At 27.7% G+C, this 21,425-nt stretch overlaps 2 protein-coding genes across 2 annotated transcripts in view; one reads left to right on the top strand and one right to left on the bottom strand.

Annotated features, from left to right (window-relative positions):
• LOC100570955 (cytochrome P450 4C1-like) overlaps positions 1–6,810 on the top strand; it is a 7,916-nt gene extending 1,106 nt beyond the window's left edge. The window contains exons 2-10 of the mRNA XM_029485376.1: positions 329–435; positions 1,270–1,360; positions 3,149–3,407; positions 3,675–3,801; positions 3,919–4,011; positions 4,068–4,166; positions 4,266–4,506; positions 5,774–5,953; positions 6,613–6,810. Coding sequence (XP_029341236.1) covers positions 329–435; positions 1,270–1,360; positions 3,149–3,407; positions 3,675–3,801; positions 3,919–4,011; positions 4,068–4,166; positions 4,266–4,506; positions 5,774–5,953; positions 6,613–6,773 — 1,358 coding nt within the window. The 3' untranslated portion in view covers positions 6,774–6,810. The remainder of the gene's footprint in view (positions 1–328; positions 436–1,269; positions 1,361–3,148; positions 3,408–3,674; positions 3,802–3,918; positions 4,012–4,067; positions 4,167–4,265; positions 4,507–5,773; positions 5,954–6,612) is intronic.
• An 8,682-nt stretch (positions 6,811–15,492) lies between these two features.
• Positions 15,493–17,768, bottom strand: LOC100571231 (UPF0605 protein GA14893). Its single transcript, XM_008183917.2, has 3 exons — positions 17,343–17,768; positions 17,073–17,253; positions 15,493–16,597 (listed from the first exon to the last, which is right to left on the bottom strand). Exons 1-3 carry the CDS (start codon positions 17,663–17,665, stop codon positions 16,370–16,372), a joined length of 732 nt encoding a protein of 243 aa, XP_008182139.1. The 5' UTR covers positions 17,666–17,768; the 3' UTR covers positions 15,493–16,369.
• Between the last annotated feature and the right edge of the window lie 3,657 nt (positions 17,769–21,425).

Here is a 21,425-nt window from a genome sequence, read left to right as displayed (position 1 = left end):
ATATATTAGTGGTAACCACGAATTAAAGAATGATTCAGTTATGATATAAAACAGTTTAGACCGATATAATAGGAAATGTAGAAAAGAATAACATAATTTAAACCTGAAATCATTACGAAGACGTATTTACATACATTTTTTTAAGTATACATCTGCCCCTGTACCTATACCAATAGTGCATTGTGCAAACTATATACATACATATTTGACTTAAAAGCTTTAAAAATAGTTATTGCATGGTTACAAAACTCTCAGACTTCTTGTTCACGCAGTATACCTACTATGTAAATACATTTCTAATATCAATTGTATTATTTTTCTTTTATAGATTTCTTTAGACTTTTACTCGAATGGCATTCAAAATTTGGAGACACGTATCAACTATGGATTGGTCTTCGACCATTCATAGCAATGGCTGATGCTGATCATATTCAGGTAATTGATAAATTATTTATTTTAATACGAACATTTTTTTATTAAGTTAATGGATAGAAATCTTTTAAATGAATAAAAAAAACAAAAAAAAAAAAAAAATGTTTCATTTATGTTTACTATTGACTATTTAAATCCATACATTTCACAAGTACATCTTCGTGTAAATTTGAAAATATTCTATTGAAGTAATGTATTACACCAAGATTTAATTAATTAATTAATTAATTTTGCAAAAATGCAATTAAAAAAACAAGAACTGTATTTTTGGTGATTAAGTACCTATAATTTGTTGTACGAGTATAAAGGTATTAGGTATCTATTCAAAAGATAATTTTTTTAACTACCTATATAAGTATAATTTCGCAAATTAGGTGCACTTAAAGCACTTGTAAATTTAATTTAGTTACTTTTATTTTTTAATAATTAGGTAGTACAAAAAAATTAGTGAACTGTTGTGATCAGTGTATACTAAATAGTAATCTTGTGTTAATTAATAGGTGCCTAAAAAAAGCGTAAGTGATTACTGTTTAACTACTATACAATATCAATAAATCCTTTATACCTATATTACTGAAAAAAGATAATGTATCAACTTATAGGCATTAGGCTTATGTTTGGGTAAATTTACACAAAATATTGAAGAAGACTTTTTTAACTTTTAAACATTGTAATTGTCAATCAAACCTGGTTGAAATTGCCACACTAATTACGAATGATGTACATTTTAAACATACATTTGTCTTGTGAAAATATATAATATGCCTATATGTTTATGTGTATTAAAAATTAATGTAATTACCTAAGTCAAGTTTTAATTTTAAACTTTTATTTCAGGAAATTTTGAAGTCATCCGTTCATATTGACAAGAATTTAGAGTATGATCTACTACTTCCGTTTATCGGTACAGGACTAGTGACCAGTTCAGGTAAAAATAGTTTTAAAAAAAACAATAGATATAGGTACACACAAAAATTACCTAGTTGTAATATATCACAACTATGTGATGTACTTTGTTGATTATTCATATGAGATAGAAAAACCGGTAAAAAAATTAACTATAAATTTAATATTTAGATTTTTTATTGAAATTTACAATATAGTGATATCAATTAATATTTTTATGTACCGATATAGGTACACAGATAATTGCTTTTAATATAAAACATATTTTTGAAAAAGAAACTGGTACTTGTATTATTTTACATTGCTAACAATCTTATATAATTTGTTCATATTTATAGAGTTATATAATAAAATTACGAAGCATACATTTCATTTCATATAAAGTACACACTAACGAATTAATCAATTCATCAAATCAAATAACTACGTAACTTTATAGCTTTCATGATAAACATATCAAACAATGTTACCATGACCTAAACTATACGAACCACGATGACAATTGATAATGGATATTAGTATCATAAATAATAATTAAAATGTTCATTAGTGTTCAATTTATGTTTGTTTATATTTTTCTTAAAACTATCCATCTATGACCTATAAATCGTATTAGTCTTTTCTATTTATACAATACAACGAAATTAAATTTTATATCGATACTAAAAATTACAACATCGTATTATCGTCCTCCCTAAGAGAATACTTTATAAACGCATAGGCGCAAATAGCGTTTGGGATTTGGGGGGCTAAAGCCTTATTTTGATAATACTGAATAAGCTTAAAACGAAATGTAGGATATGTTTGGGAGGGCTTAGCCCCTAAAGCCCCCCCTCTATTTGCGCCTATGTATAAACGTATCAGATAAATAATAATGCAATAAATTTATATAATACACAATATATGCATATGCATATGCATAATAATATAAGAAACTAGTACCTGTAATAAAAATACTAAATAGTGTATCATTTATTTTAATTAAAAAATAACTTTTATTATTTGTATAAATCAATGAACATGCTAACTTCTAATAGGAGCTTTTGGTAAAATAATAAATGAAGTGGTCTAACAAAGAGATGCAGACAGCGTATTACACTTTTACTATCGATCTGTTATACGCATATGTTAGATACTAATAGGTATAAAATATTATATCTTAAAAGTTGGAAGTTTGATTACATTTTTATACTTAAAGTTTAAAGATACAATACCCAGGATTACATGGTAATACCTAACCTAAGTATAGGTACATATAGAGCGGGGTATCACATTGCCAAGTCAATTAGTTCACTGTATTATACTATTGTCTATTTCATGTATTTAAATAATTATAATAATTCTTTCAGCTCTAGTGCAAACTTTTTATAGTGTGCAATTTTCTTTTGATATAGACTTACACTGACTCTCGTATTTCTATATAGTGAATTTTCTTTAAATTATGAACCGTTAACATCCTTCCGTACCTATCTATTTCCAATTAGCCACTAAGTATAGTATCGTAAACTTAGAATTTTTGGATGTTTGGTGAAGAGCCAATAGCTAATAAGTCATTACAAATTAACAAAATATGAACAATTGCTCATGAGTAAGACTTAATATGTCGTTAACACCTTAATAAAATAATGTAACCAAATATCGTACCCGGGTACGAATAATAAAAATGAAAAAATAAAAAATAATAATATAATAATATTTCTGTTTTGTAAAAAAGATCAGACACCGGTTTATTTATGTGCATAAATATGATAAAATATATTATGTTTTTCAAAATAATAAAAATATTATCATTGTATATTGTTAAACTCAGGATCTAAATGGCATACAAGAAGGAAGTTATTGACACCAACGTTTCATCAAAATATTCTCGAGGAATTCTTACCGTTAATAGAAAAACAGATTAAAACCTTAGTAAAGGTGTTAAGAAAAGAGGTCAATAACGTTAATGGATTCGATATAAAGCCCTACGCGAAATTGGCTGCACTAGATACCATCGGAAACACAGCCATGGGATGTGAGTTAAACTCACAGGAGAATTCCCAACTGGAATATGTTAAAGCTCTGGACGAGTGAGTAGAATTTTAAGTACATACCAAGATTAATATAAAATTTATTGCACCGAAAATTATATAATTAGGTTTAAACAACTATCTGAACAGTGAACTGTGATGACAAATTGAAAACATGAAATAAAATAATTTAAACAGCAGCTTTTTGTTTCCAACCCTTAAACTAGCATTTATGTATAAAACATTTATAAATTATCAAAACTATAATAAAAATAACAAGTTATACATTTTCAAATGTATAATTAATATTTCAATTTTTAATTTCAGGCTTACTGCAATCATGCAAAAACGGTTTATAACACCATGGTTGAAACCTAATTTACTATTCAACTTAACATCTCTCAGTAAAAGACAAAAGGCGTGTATAGACGTTATACATACATTTACAAGAAAGGTAATACCATTGAAATTAGCTATTATACGCAGTATTATAATAAATTAAAAATTAGTACTTACCCACTATAGGTACGTTTTGTATTAAATATCAGTATATATTGTAAAATTGTTACAGGTTGTAAAAGAGAGGAAGGACAATTTTAAACTATTCAAAGATCAGACGTCAGATGCAAACAAAAAAAAAACCCCTTATGGTAAAAATTATACTGTAATACGTGTCGATAGCATTGTAATAATTTTATTTCATCCTTAGAAAAAAAACCCAATAGAGCATTATTAGATTTATTGATAGAAGTGTCCGAAGATGGAAAAGTATTAAGTGATGAGGATATTCAAGAAGAAGTTGACACTTTCATGTTTGCGGTAAGCATATGCAAAAATTAAAAAACTGAACAAGTTCAGATATTTATGACATAATATTATTTTTATATTTTTTAATAACATTGTTTTTTTTTTAATCAGGGAGTTGATACAACTTCTGTCACTTTGTCTTGGGTTATGTATGTCTTGGGTAAACATCCACATGTACAAGATAAAATAGTGGAAGAATTAAACGAAAAAATTCCAAATTTCGGTGATGAGAAGTTAACAGTAAATATTTTAAGCAGTCTTGACTATTTGGGAAGAACAATCAAAGAAGTGCTACGCCTTTACCCATCCGTCCCATTTATTGGTAGACAAATTTACAAACCACTCACAATTGGTAATAAAATAATAAATATATAATTATTTTAAAACTTTAAATGTTGAAACACTATTTGGTCATAAAATGACTAATATATTTAGAAAAATCAGTATTTTTTTTATTTTTTTATTTAAAAGATAAAAGTTTCAAGTTGAAAAAAAGCCTATCAATATTTTACATAGTACTGATGTTTCTTAAAATTAGGTATTACATTTAAAAGATAATTAATGTTTTACATTTTTTTATTTGCATTTACAGTTTTTTAACAATATTAGTTATATTTAAAAATTCGAGTATTTTTATTTTTATAAGTAGTCATATAATATACCAAAAGTACTACCAGTTTTTCAAAATGTGTAAAAATAAATATTAAGGGGCCTGCGTGCGACCTGTTTTTTTGCTCCAAAACATGCATTACAGGAAAAACTCTCACGCCTCGTAGAGTGATCAGATTTTGATAAATTTTTTTTAATTAGAAAGAGGAAAACTTCTTACAGGGCGCATTGAACTTTGACTTACAATATTCTATTTACGAGTTCTATAATAAGCTTTTGAATTTTACAAATGTTTACATGTTTTTAATTCTTAATTCTTTTTTGTTTTTAGCATTGTAATCTAAAGTCGAAGTTCAATCCGCTCTATAAAAACTCGTCCTCTTTCTAACAAAAAAAAGTTATCGAAATCCAACAATTCTATAAAACTTGAGAGTTACTCCAGTAAAGTAATTTTTTTCGATAAAATACACCCTATCAACCACCCCTAAATAGTTTTTGGGTAGTAGATTAGTGGAGAAGTCTTATAATTGAGGTAGCAACTAAAATATAAAATTGAATTTTCAAATTTTATAGAATTGTGGAAAATTTGAAAAACTGGCACCGGGACCCTTAAGCCCCTTAATTAACTATAGGTAGTCAATATACAATATATTAATATGTTCATTAATGTTGCACGTATATACGTCTAATTTCACAACTACATTTTAAAATACAATAGGTATCTAAAATAATTTTTAATGAACAAATTATGTGCAAAATATTGATCTTAGCATAAATCACTAGTCAGTCAGTTATTCATTAAAAAACAACTCCTTTCAAACTTGATTTTTTAAAGTGATAGTAATTGTTATCATAACCAGTTGAATATGATTATATATATTTTAAACACTTGCTAAAAACAATCGCCATTCAAAAACAGTGTGTCAGTCCAGACTGCGTAGAAAGCCCATTTTTTCCTTATAAATATTTAACATGATATTAATATTTTCATTGTAAATGAATGTTTGTAGGTGATCACACTATTTTGCCGGGCACGTCAATCTTCATAAACGTGTTTGCTTTACACAGAAATGAAAAACATTTTGAGAACCCGGAAAAGTTTGATCCCGATAGATTTTTAGAGGAAAACAAAAAAGATCGCCATCGCTTTGCCTTCGTACCATTTAGTGCAGGATCGAGGAACTGTATTGGTAAATAAAGAGACAATAAAACCTAAGTTATATATTTTTATTTCTATGATAAAATGTAAACAGGGCTGTAATATATCTGTGTAGAAATCTATAAAATACCCATAAAAAAAATTGTCGTATTTCTTATTCGTGATTTTTTTAAGTAAGACTTCTTTCTTGAGGTGTGGCCGGAAAAAAATCGTAACGAAAAATGAAACGACGTTTGTTTATTCATTTATTTTTTTCAATATATAACTTTTCCTAAATTGAATAAATTATTTCTTTTCTTGTTCAAATTGTTATATTATTAATATTTGATAGTTGTAGGTATTTATTGCTGTAATTATACAATATGATCGATGTATTCTGACTTACACGGCTACACATATTTATAATTTTTTTAAATATATTTTTACTTTAAGAAATTCGGAACTTTGAAAATAATTATAAGCGGGATCATATTTACTTAAGTTTAATTCACTAATTAATTTCTACAAGTTGGTTGTTTGAGTATTTTTTTTACTAAATTGTATAATATATTCTTATGAGTTATGACTTATAATGAACCAAAACAAGTCAAAATGTTATGATAATAAACGGTTTGGCAGTAAATTTATTCAAGTAAAAAATATTAACTGTTAACGATAATAGCTATATCGTGTTTCAATGACTTGTTATAGGACAAAAGTTCGCAATGATCGTTCTCAAAATAGCTGTTGCCACACTTATAAAAACATACAGAGTTAAGTCAATAGACCCAGAAGAAAAGTTGGGGCTTGTTGGCGAAATCGTATTGAACGCACTGAACGGAATCCACGTGACACTTGAAGAACGGGCGTAAAAGAACTTACTGACTTTAATACATACATTCATATTGTATTAACTATTTCCATTGCATTATCTAAATTGTATTAAGTATTACATTATATATATTGGTATTATCATTTCAGTTTTTATGCATCGGATACTTTTTTTTTCATCATCATTCGCTTAATTATATAACTTTTTACTTAATTTTTTCCATACCTATTATTATATTATTATTAGATTTACATTTTGAAATAGTATTCATTTTATTATAATAGGTACTATTTAATGTTTTTTAATAATAATAATAATAATAATAATATACATTTTCTTTTATACATAAGCCCTGTTAAATTATTTATTAAATGACACGGCAGCAATTCATTTTTACACAAGACATACCGCCGAATTATATTAAAACAAATACCTACTATAAATATAGTATATCTATAAATCACCTTAGCATGCTACAGTATAGGTATATTCATTAATATTCATTATTATTATTATTATTAAATATTAACTTGTAAAACTTTTTTTTTAACTTTATTTTAAAAACATACAATCTGTAATTTAAATTTACAATAAGCATGTATGCGGATGTACATTATTTATTTTTTTTTTTTTTGACATGCGGCGCTTGAAAAAAGAAGCCACCCAATAGCAGCACTTTATATCTTGTAAAACTTAAATTTATATTATTCTCAACAGTTAATAACAGGTTACTGGTGAGCAGTTTTTACATGATTATAATATATTCATATCAATAAAGATGGTAGTAATATTAAAGAATACATTCTTGTAAATTGTTATTGTGTTTCATACATTTTAAATATTAGGGATGGCCGGTACCACAATTATAATTATTCACACACTTGTTAAATTTAAATTATTTATTTATTCATGATTATTATTGATGATTCTTTCTGGTAAAATTAAAATGAGTAATCAATTTTAATAGTGTCTACAATTTTAAAACAAAAACATTAATATTTCAATAAATAGGTATAAATATAATAGATCATCGTTTTCTAAACTTACATAGGTAATGTATATGTACAATATGGGTGTACATCAATATTATTTTACATGCATGGTTACCTACATATTTTGATATTAAACTATAAATTAAAATTAACCAAATCACAACTAACTAAATCATATAAAATAATTTTGTCAAATTGTGTATTGACTAAAACAAAATATATTGAATAAACATCTTTAATCATCTAATTGATTAAAGAAAATTAGATTTTATGATAAATTTAAGCAACGAAAAGTTGTATGTGTATTACTACACCAGTTAGAAGGTTTGATTTATAGTCCTTAAGGGATTTGCGTTGCTCAAAGTTAAATGAACATACACCTACGTATGTTACGTTCTTAGTACTAAGAAAATACTATTTTTTAAAAGCAACATGTAAACAACAAACATGAGAATTTAATTAAATTTGGATTCTGTTAGTACTTAGTAGTGATGAATGTATTGGTTCTGCAGTGGTGTTTTTTTTGTGTGCCTGACATTCCGACTTTACCTTAGCAGTACAATTTTTTCAAACTTTTGTTTTGAGAATTGTTTCCGGCAAAAAAAATATTATATGTAACAAATAAGGTAATATAAATACGCCAAACCAGTTTTTGACAAAATCGATTTTTTTTGTTGCAATTCGTAATTAAAAACTATATAACCGTAGAGACTTGACGTTACATTGTCACCAAATAATTATATCAGCATTTTATAAATATATGATATAAATTTCCAAATATTTTGGCTCTTTTTATGTTATTTATAGATATATTTTATAGGTATTTTATATATTTTTTGAATTATTTTTTCACTTGACGTTGATAAAATTGATTTTGTCCTGGTCAAAAAAGCAAGTTTTAAGGTGAAAACATATCATTAACATACGACATACTAACGTTTCGGCTTAATGATACCTATGCTAATACAGTTAATTACCATAATGATAATATTATTATCTGTCATGATTGCAACCATTGAGTTTATATTTTTGTACAATCGTGTTGAATCAGCGCACATGAAAAATTAAATTCAACAACGTAAACGAATTTATGAAAAGGTATTAAACTATGATTTCAGACTATGAGCACAACTTACGCAATTTTTAGAGAACAATATTTCTGAAAAAACCTCATCGGAATTAGAACTATTTTAAATAATATACTGCTCGTTATAATAAAAGCATTTTATATTTATAGTTTTAGCATTTTACATTCTTTGTATTATATTTTTTATATAACTAATATTTTAGTAACTCATATTAAAAAAAAAATTCCTATGTAAATGTCTCGTAAACATTGTTCTCTATAATGTACCTACATAATACCTAATAAATTGTTTTTTCTTCGTATATTACGATAGTATAAAGTATTATTCTCTAACGATAAAATTCTTCTCAGACCAATTCTTATGCGTCATGTAATATTTATAATATAAACCTTTTTTTCAAAAGAAATTGAAGGAATATATTTATTTTTATATTCCAAATGTGTATACACTGTACATAATATAATACCATTAATAATTTAATATCAATAATCAATACCTACCTAATATATGATATAATATTGTAATAGGGGAGAGTGTGGTAAGTTGACGAGTCGGGTAAGTTGACGAATTGATTATAATTCTTAACAAATTATGATATCAATCGATATTAGTAACCGATTACATGCATTATGTTACGAACAACTTATTTCTCGACACCGAGGTTATTCTGATAAGAATTAAATAGTTTATCAATGTTTCTTCCCCAAACCACGTTTTGATAACATTTTTGGTTCATTCGAAGTAACGATCCGAATACCGTAAGCATAATTACTAAATCCATTTTACACTTTAGAAACTGCATTTTATTACCTATATTTTGAATATATTTATGATAACTATGATAAACTGCATGTTATGATGAATAATTAAAACGTTTAAAAATAATTTGTGGGGCAAGATGACATAGGTATCGTCAACTTACATTTATACATTAAATAAAAGTATAAAATTGTTATAACAACTAGTTTATTAGGATTACAATGTTGAGAAACTACAAAAGAAAAATAATCTGTATTATTTTGTGAATTTGAACTTTTATTGTGTATACAATTTGTATGAAACATTTCAATAAAATTAAATAAATAAATTCCTTAAATATAATTTAATTAAAAATAATATTCAATAATTTACCTCGAGTAATTTATTATAAAATGTTCAATATAATCATAGATTAAATATACAAAATGTTTATTCTATATTTCATTGATTTATCTATGTAATAATATACACCAGTCAACTTACTCCAAGTACGGGGTAAGATGACGAATTCAGAATTTTTTTTTGTAAAATTCATAAGCAATAAACCCTTTAATATTAAAACTTGAAATTATCACAAGTTATTCTTCATATTTAAGACAATGTTTATACAAAATTTCAAGATTTTCCGAATATTATTAAATAATGTAAATATTAATCAATCCTTAAGTTCGTCGACTCACCACAATAATATAATAGGTAATATACTAAATATAATATACGCGATGTTTTTGGCAAAAATGAGATCAACCGCCGTCGCGGTCGTAACTATAATAGAAAAATAAATGACTCAAGTAATTAGTAAAATTGATAAACTATAAAAATATATTATTTTTAGAAAAGGTCAATAGACGTCGCACACAGTCTCAGTTCAGAATCGTATTTCATGTGCAATGATTTATTGTCGAATCAAAATTTAACACATCATTTACACTATTGTAGACTGAGTGACCTACATAATATTATGATGATTGACGAAGTACACTCGAAACCTATTACACAGCACATGCAACCTCCAACAGCACGGTGATTACTCCTGGTCTTAAATCGTGGATTTAACTGTTGGGTGTTTGGCTGAATTACTTTAGAGTTTTTTATTGAGATTAAAATATTTCAAAATCAACGCATTTACTTGTTTCCATATATGGTTACATTGTGTAATTTTTATTAAAATTGATAACATTTCCAGCATCATAAAACGAAAATATTATTACCTACCTACTTTTTTTTTTTCATTAATAGACCAGCGGCAACTTAAACCATTGTGTGGTTTTTACTGTGACGGAGTGTATAGGTTTTAAACACGTACACACAGTTAAACAGTTTGCCAGATTTTTTGGCCGTAGCCAAAACGAGATACCGTTTATCGTTATAAAAACGTTATCCAAGTTTTGCGTTTATCGTTATATTTAAATGGTGTTAATAGTTATAACTATAAAATTTTAAAATAATAACTAATTCGGGTAGGTAATGGCCCTATTTTTCGTTTAATGATATTTTATAAATTACGTTTTGCGTTATGTTTTGTTTAATGATATATAATATATTTTTTCAATAGTTATGTTACGTTTTGCGGTAGGTATTTAATTATTTTTGATTATCGTTTTCCAATATAATTATGTTTACAAGTTTCAATCGTTTTTTTGTCAAATATAACGTTATTATAACGTTTGCAAGCCCTGAATCCTATAGCCTTACTCTATCTTTATAATACGGAACGTAATACTACAACACTGGCTAAAATATTGGAGGAAAATAGACATGATTACAGTCTAAAATAATGTAGAGGAAAATTAAAACCAATCTTTTTTTTTTTGTTTAGGAAAATGGACAGTGTAGGAAAACGGTATCTCGTTATTGGAGAAAAATTGAACCACCCGATTTTTTAGTGGGCACCCGTAGGTATCTGCCATGCCCGGGAGGGGGATGGTGGCACTTCTCTCCAGACACCGTAATTTGTCCGAAGAAAAATGACGCAAAAATAATGTTTATTTAAGAAAAAATCAATTTAGGCAAAGTGGAAATATCATCTTTTTAGGAAATATTTTATTTTTATTTGATGAATAATATCTGAAAATGTCATATTTCGTGTTTATATTACAAGATGAAAAGATAATTTTTTATTTTGTTTTTATTTTACCAAGAAGAATTTTATATTAAATATACAGAATGTTTGTGTTTTTTTATTGTGAGTAAATGTATTAATATGTGTTCGCATTCATATTATACAATTATTAAATGGAGTAACATAAATAGTTTATTTATTTAACATACAAAATATTAGTTACATTATTATCATAAACGAATTCCTAATGAAAGCAATTTTGAAAGCTAAAATTGAAGAAAAACTATGGAATGGTACTAAAATATATTTAAACGAGAGCAATACCATAACAGAGATAATGTGTGCATTGCAAGACTAATGTTTTTAAAATTTGAACAGAAATATCAGATGTACGCAATAAAATTTTAGACTATTGCATTCGAAACGTTAGTAAAGCTGTATATCAGGTATATTTCATAAAAAAATGCAACAGACGTACGTCTTCGTTGTCGGAATCGAACATAACATTGTCTTCATCATCATCATCGTCATATCTGCAGGTTTTGGTGCACTTGCTGGAGCCGACGAAAAGTCAGATATATTTTTTGGAAACTGGGTGTGCTCTTTGTCGGTGAACGACTTGATGCGGTTGTACCACCTGAGCAAATTGGGCGTGTTGGCCTGGGCCCTGGGGCGCCATGACCGTGGCATAAGTGTCAACGTCGGCCATGGATGGTTCATATCTGAAACGTGTATATAGTCAAGATTCAAGAATAATATAAGTACGTTTAATAATACATATTATGGGTAAGTACATACGGTTTTTAGTTTAGCCGCTTACCCGACAGTGTGACTTTTCTTGCTCAAGTAGTTTTCGAGGAACTCCACGTCTGGCGCAGTTTGAAAATCTATGACAGCCATCGTGTGTTTTTATGTGTTTCCTAACGTTTCACGTCATCTGTCCGAAGTAATTATTACTACGGAGGTTATGAATTTTTTGAAAGTCAAAACTCAACACGTTACAAGTTTCGAGTAGGAAAATAGTGAGAAAAAAAGATTATCGCCAAACGCCAAGTCACCAAGGTTAGATATTGGTGAGGACAGACTACGGAGCATTCAGTGGTATCACATTTTGTTCCAAAAATCGATTTTTCTAAGAGACACTTGATCCAAAAAATATTAGGTAGAATAATATTATAGTTATAAGAAAATCATTTTTGTACATTATTATTGTAACAATGAAGACTAGAATATTCTTAATTTTTTTGAATAGCCATTAATTTCCTTTACAATAATATATAAGTATAATTATTGTTCTACAATGTACAATATATAATAATATTGACTATAGGCAATTGTTGAATATATACCTACAATACGTCATTACTACTAGCTGATCCTGTAGACTTTACACTTTGTTGCCTATAGAATCCTCATAAGATTATGCTGTTTAAGATTTTGCTATTCAACGGATTGCATATTCAATATTTTGTCGGAATTATTTAATCAAGATTTTGCTGCTTTTGCAAATATTTACGATCAATGTTTTAAAGTTCAAGATTATATTATTTATCTTTATTTTATATATTTTTAGCAACAAAATAATTATTATTAAATTTTAAATTTAAAATCAAATATTCTTGTTAAAATTTTATAAAAGAGTCTACCGAAAAGTCAAATTCGTTTTTTTGCAAGCTTTTGATGCTAGACATTGTTAATTCACTAGTAAATTAACAAATTCTTATACAACCGTAGGTACTTGAAATTTCCATAAAATGTTTATTTAAAATTTTCAATACAATATAAAATTTATCAAAATATTAACTATCATAAATTTGTTCAATTTATTATGCAGGACATGTACCATGTTTCTTATTTGAGTACAGTTATATACTCAGATACTCTTGCCACAAAATATGCACTAAACGTGTTTTCAGACCAGTACCTATGTTAATAAATAAATCAACACATTGGCATTTTTACTAGTTTATTTTATTACATTCATACTTTTTTTGTGAAATACACAATATATTTATATGGTTATTCGTTAATTTTCATTTATACATTCAAAAACAATAAGAACCAACCCACGCGATTCCACACAAAAATATTAAGGCTGGTTATGCAGGACATGTTCTAAGTTTATTTGAGTTTGGACATTCATGCTCCTACCACAAAAAAAACCGCTAAACAAATGTAACAGACTTGCAGTGTGTTAAACTCAGATTTAAACACATTGACAGACACAGTCGACACTTTTTATGAATTCCCGTAACGCTGTATGGGAACAAACTTTTTTTGTTGTTGTTATTAACCTATATAGAAATGTAGTAAAATATAGAACCGAAGTTTCGGATCCTCTGACGTGTGATCTCCAACCCCTCAATTTGTATACTATATTTTGTATGATAGGAATAACAATAAAACGGCATAATTCTATAACACAATAGCAACAGCGTTGAAATCATTGAGAATGTATTATCCTTTTTTCTATTCACATTAATTAATCACAATTGTGGAGACAAAAATGCATTTTGTGTATTGAATTCACGAGTTGCGTCCTCAGCATATCTAGTTTAATAATAGACGTATTACATTGTTCATTGTTGGCATGATAATATTTAATATTTATTTTTTATTAAAAAAAAAACAAATATTAGGAGGACTCTTTTAATGAATAGGCATTATTTATACTGGAAAACAATAGAAGTTTATATTATTTTAAAAAATGTATGCATACTTGTTTCCATTTAAGAATATATAATATTGAGCTATGTACATAATTATATAAGTACTTAGTAGTATACTTACAACTTAAATTGACTTCACATCACAGAGTACAAGTCGTATTTCATATATTTTAGTAAGGTAACTTAGTATTGGTACATATACCACATTATATCGTTTAACTGTCTTGTCAAAAAATAAATTGTGAGTTGATTTTCCATAACTCTGACCACAGTAATTGTTGTTACCAGGAACAAATCCGTTATAATAATTTATTTAAAAAACATTTATGTATAGGTTCTATTTTCCACATAAGAAGTTATATTGAGTCAGGTACATAATATCTGGTATAAACCGGTACCTATTATATTATCAGTAGGTAAGTACCTACTGGTATTTCCAGATTCCACTAACTCGCCCGTTCAACAATAATGCCTTTACAGCCCAGAAAACTGTGACTATCATGACGTGGTGGCGGTACATAAAATTGTACATTTTATCTATGTTGTTGCGGAAAATATTAGAAAAATACTGAACGAAAAAGGTTGACATTCGGTATGCTATAAGAGATTAATGTACCGATTACGAGATGTAGCAACATGCCAACATGTTAACAAAGTGCCCATATATATTGTGAATTGTAAATTTGTAACACATCGCAGATTTATTTTGAGATAGCCCTCTACGCCTCTATAGGTTTTATAACTACATAGGTCTTAATACGAGTTTTTTTTTTTCCCGTTTTGTAATGAGTTTAGCGAATGTTTTGTGGCAGGGGTATATAATATTAATGTCCAAACTACCTACGTAAAAATGTATATTTATATTAGGTACACTGCAGACATAATATTATTATATACCTGGTGGTTTATTAGGATTTCCACATGTTTTATAACAGCTGAATGTATGAATTTAATTATATTAATATTATGATTTTTTTTCCGTTTCGGTTTTTATATTTTCGCTATTTTTGGTAAGTACTCCATTTATTTTCGTTTTATAACGTGTTTTATGAACTTATAGAAACCTTGTTTAAATTAAACTATAAGTAGTAAATACATTACAATTTTATTAAATTTTATTATAACATAAATAGAAAAACATTATTATGTATCCTGCGCAATATTTATGTTATATGTTTCAATTTGTAATTTAGGTGATCATAATAATATATCTGTGTAGGTACCTCATAATATACATATACATTTTTATCAAAGTTTGGACAGTAATATTATATATACTCTCGCCACAAAACATGTGATAACACATTTATTTACAAAGCCGTACAGAAAACACATATTAGGTCCTATGTAGTTATAAAAGCTAGAGGCCTAGAGGGCTATCTCAAAATAAACCTGCGAAGTGTTAAAAATGTTCAATTTACAATATATGGGCACTTTGTTAACATGTTGGTATGTTGCTCCATCTCGTCGTTATATATCTACTTTAGTGGTATACTACTAAATACTTATGTTATAATTATGTAGCTCAATATATCTCCTTATGTGGAAACAAGTATACATACATATTTTAAAATACCTAATATAAATGCCTATTGTTTTCCAATATTAATAATGACTATCTATTCATTAAAAAGAGTCCTCTTAATATTTGTTTTTTTTTTTTTTAATAAAAAATAAATATTAAATATTATCATGCCAAAAATGTAATATGTCTATTATTGAACTAGATATACTGAGGACGCAAATTTGGGGAATCAATAATTTTGTGAAATTACAAAATGCATTTTTGTGTTCACAATTGTGATTATTAATTAATGTGAACAGAAAAAAGGATAAGATTTTCTCAATAATTTTAACGCTGTTGTTATTGTGTTATAGAACTATGCTGTTTGTTTATTCCTATCATACAATTTATATTATACAAATTGAGGGGTTGGAGATCACACGTCAGAGGATCCGAAATTTTCGGTTTTATATTTTGCTATACATTTCACTATAAATAATAAAAAAAAGTGCGTTCCCATATACAGCGTTATGGGAATTTAGAATAAGTGTCCGTCAATGTGTTAAAATTTGTGTTTGATATACAGGTCTGTGAATTTGTTCAGAGCGTCTATTGTGGCAGGAGTGTTTGACTGGCCAAACTCAAATAATAAACCTGGTACATGTCCTGCATAACCAGCCATGCATTTTTTGTGTGGATTTCCGTTCTCCAAAAAATAAGTTTTTTTGTTAGGTGGAATCGGCGGAGTTTGTTTGTATTGTTGTTTAAATGCTTTTTCAGCTTCCAAGTCCTAAAAAACATTTTAATAGTGTTTTTAAAGAATAACCATATAAATGTATTGTATGTTTTACAAAATAAGTATGAATGTTATAAAATAAACTAATAAAAACGTAGGTACCTATACATATATTAGCAATTCAGCAAAAAAATAAAACAATTTAATGAACATAGCTTTTGTTTTAATTAATTAAAAAACTAACTACCGAGTAAGTAACTAAGTACCGACTTGGATTTACCTGTATTAACCTACTTTAAAATACGCCTTGAATATAATTTAGAAAAAAATATAAATGTTACCTACAATCTTATTTCATATTTGTATTACAATAATAACTTCAAAATAAAAGTGATTTTCCGTATTATAACATGTTAGTACATAGTGGTTAGTGGTAATAATATCAATAATATTATTGAAAATCGAAGATACGTTTAAAATAATCAAAATATATCTATGTCTTAACATTTTATAACAGTTTATGTTTAACCTTTTTGAATAATGGATGTTTCATTGATTCATTGACATTTTGTGGTACACTCGCCTCAACATCTAGATTTTTCTTATCAATTTTCACAGAACGTCCTAGTTTCTGTTCACATTCTGGACACGAACATGCCTTTAGTATTTTCACAAAATTATTGATTGCCCGAGTTGTGTCCGCAGTATACCTAGTTCAAAAATAGACATAAGGGTAACATTTTAAGTATATCCGTATAGGAAAAAATAGTTTATAATATTTTAAAATATGTATGTATACTTGTTTCCGCATAAGAAGATATATTGAGGTACATATCCGGCATAACCTGGCATTATATCAGTAGTAAACTTGCAATTTAAATTGTCTTCACATCGCTTATTTATGGAGTCCTCTTCTTGAAGAGTACAAATCGAATTGTCATATTCGTTAGTAAGGTCACTTAGTACTGGTACATTGGATCGTTTAACTGTATTGTCGAAAAACAAATCGTGAGTTAACTTTCCATAACTCTGACCACAGGAACTTTTGTAGCCCGGAACAAATCCAGTGTATCCGGACAAATAATGTGGTTGAGGTGGTAAAATCTTTTTAATAGAACCCATGATAGACTAGTATTTGGTTAGGTTAAAGTTTAATTATTAGTTAAGACTATTAACTGAATAGCTGATACTAAATTTATAAATTGATCGAAAAATAATAATTGGGTATATGCTATTAAACCATGGAAACTAAATAATATGTGCAAACAATTACAAATAAACAAAAATTTCTTTAATTTTTTACAATTGAACTTTGATTTTTAATTTCGTTGCTTAGGTAAAACAAACATAATAAAAATAACAAAATCTTGTGAAAATTGGACATATTAAAAACCATATTTTATGGTTTAGAAATAGAATTTTGCAAATCAAAGTTCAATGCACCCTGCAAGAAGTGTTTCTCTTTCAAAAAAAATTATCGAAATCGGATCACTTTACGAGGCGTGAAAGTTTTTTTTGTGAGGTATGTTTTTGAGCAAAAAAAAAAACAGGTCAGGTGCAGGCGCAATTTCAACTTTTGGCTTGGAGGGGGGGCTGAATATATTAAAGGCTAGCAGACTATTGCAATATAGCATATTAAAATTGTATGTTCTAGGTTTTTTTTTTTGGCAGGGGGGGCTACGGCTAAGTTTAAGGGAGGGGGGTCTGAGCACCCCCAATCGTCCTAATTCGCGCCTATGAATTCCTATCTATAGATCTAGTAATGCGATAATACTTTTGAAAACTGATTTGAATTCGTCATAATGTCTACTTGAGATCGGTCAGTTCACATTTTAATATTTCTGATTTAACTCTGAATAATCAACTTTTAAGAATTTCGAAGTTTCAAAATATTCAAACTCAATTTACAGTGGTTGGGCCCGGTTGGGGATGGGGGGGGGGAGTTAAATTGGGAAAATTGGACTGGCCGATCTCAAGTAGACATAATAACGAATTCAGATCAGTTTTAAAAATTATTATCGCATTGCTAGGGCGATCAGTATGATGGACAAAAGATTGGTATGTTTTGGCTAAAATAACTGTCCGCCACCAATCCCCTTAAGGGGACTCAGTACCACGTTTGTTTTTGTCAAAAACTACGGTTTCTAATTCCAAGGATACGTATCATCACGATTTTCATTTTGAAAAAATATTCGGTTTGTCCGTAATATATTCAAGGAAACATTTTTAATTTTTGTAATTTAAATTGCAATAAAAATTGTAAAAAATTCAAAATTTTAAACTTAAATATTTAATTAACTAAATACAGTTTTAAAGATGTGCCTCGATCGATCCCTCGTACATGTTGTGAAAAAAAAGAATATTTTGTCAGAGTGCAAATCGAGGTAATCGTTGCGGCGTATTGTTGGAATTAGAATCGTATGTTTGAGTGAAAAATAAACATTTTTTCATAATCACAATATTACATTCTGACATGTGAGTGCGAGAGACCTCCGTACCGCTACAATTGACCCGCATGGACGCCACACTAATGATCATTTACTACTAACACATAGATCTCCGGTGGCGACGACGGGATTAGAGATTGCCTAAATGATTCTCCTTAAATCAATGCCATAGCGAGATATCCCTTAACTGAATAAAAATTTATCCATCGACTATGATTATATAAAAAACCTAATTATAATCAAGTATAGCCCAATTGAAAATCTTATGAGTATAAATAGCAGAACGATTCTATTACGTACGGAAAATGGCCGTTCATTTTGTGAACATTTAGAATAAATAACTAATATTTTTTAGTTAGGTACTCCAAATCAACCAATTAAATCGATTTTGTCTTAAACTGGATTTGCGTAGAAATCACAGTTTTACCTTAATTTTAGATTTTAAGCGGAGCGATGAATTTATTAATTCAACAATGATGTGTATTTTTTTTTATTAGTTTCAAATTTAAATATTATTAACTACCTAATAAAATAGTTAGGTATAGTGGATACCTAAATAATATATTATAAATTAGGTTTTGCTAGTCATATACAATACATAGGTACGTATTATATGCAAGCACCTAATGTTTTTTTAAATCACTCAATGTGATTTGGATTCAATGGTATAGTGAAACATCCATAAACAGTCACTAAATTATTGAATATAATAGTATCTATATCTTTTATAGTTTTAGTGTTAAGAGGACGTGATACCCGCATGTGTTGCTCCGTCTTACAAGTGCGTCACATGGCAAATTTTACGCTCAGCAGAACACGTGTAGCTCCGTTAATTTAAAAATTAGAGTGAATTGACCTCTTATAAAATCTAAAGATAAGATTATTATCTAGACAACCTCATATGATTTTTAGAATATTTTAATTTTAACGCGAGTTATGAGTATTTTAAAATTGTACATTTTTTATACATCTTAAAATACTCATAACTCGCTTTAAAATTAAAATATACTAAAAATCATACGCTCAATTACAAATTTTACAATAAATTAATACTTGCCATTAAATAGATGATCTTAATATGTTAATTTTTTTATACAGTATTTAATTGATAAAAATAAAATAAAAAGCAAAAGTCAAATCTAAAGAGTTAAAACCCGTATTAAACGAAACCGAAATTTTGGATTATTGAGAACCGAAACCTAGCTGAATCCAAACCGATAAAACATAAAGGTTTCGGTCCCTGCAATAAATATACTTAGATGTATCTGTCATCACCGTTTGGGGCAGTTAAACTGCTTCGATTTTATTTTTATTTTTATTTTTTCTATAAAATATGTTAATAAAATGTTAATCGTTGGGTAAAAAAAATGTAATACATCGATTCTGATAAATTGTAACAAATTTACAATTGTAGTTGAAAAATATTAAAAATAATATATATAATATGCACAATTTTTTTTATAAGCATTTTTTAAAGTTCGATTTTTGACATTTGTCAAATTTAAAATTCAATATGATTTTTTAGTTAAAAGTGTATAAAATGTTCAAATTATATAGCCAAGGAATAAAAACTTACAACAAGGTTCCCTGTAAATACCTACCTAAGTCATAAATACGTGTTTATAATATATAAATTACTTTATTCACAATAATAACGTATATGTTACATCATTACGTTTATTTTATAAGCATCACAATATGCACAATAGCCATACATTATGCGCTGACTATAATATTATATTAAGCCTCTCCTGTTTAGGCGCCACTTATATATCTTATGATTGTAAGGTTCCGGCCAATATCGTTATGTAAAAAAAAGCCAGATCTCCACGATTCCATCACGCGCACCTCAACTCCGAACAATCCTACATTTTTGGTAACTTTGTTCGTATATTGTAAGTAATAATAAATTTGCTTGTGATGATAATAATTTAGATCAATCGTTATTTATTTGTACCTAGTATTGAGATCCTAATACCATTCGTGCTCCCGAGCTACGGTAAAAATATATTCAAAAGAACTAATTTCTTCCCTGAATATCTTATATTTAACGAGTCAGCCCCGACCACGTTACGGCATAATCAAATATAGGTGCTTAGTAATATCATAGGCTGGCTGACCTATCCCAAACAGTATACCTACAACTATATTCAGTGGCGTGGCGAACTGAAAATTTTCCAGAGGCAAGTTACAAATATCCCAAGTATTAATGCATAATAAATTAATATAATATAACTAATTATATTTCAGATCGTTATTGACTACCTATTGAGTATATCATATTACATTTAATAGGAGACCCACCGGCTACCACCCACCCCTCTATTTAAGAAAAATCTCAGAGGCAATTGCCTCTAAAATTACCGTTCACCACGCCACTGACTATATTATACAATGATATGTATATCATTGAATTCAAATTCACACAATCGATT

The sequence above is a fragment of the Acyrthosiphon pisum genome, chromosome X (assembly GCF_005508785.2).
Source record: "Acyrthosiphon pisum isolate AL4f chromosome X, pea_aphid_22Mar2018_4r6ur, whole genome shotgun sequence".
Lineage (NCBI taxonomy): Eukaryota > Metazoa > Arthropoda > Insecta > Hemiptera > Aphididae > Acyrthosiphon > Acyrthosiphon pisum.
The sequence above is the reverse complement of the archived record's forward strand: the minus strand, read 5'-3'. Positions and strand labels throughout refer to the sequence as shown.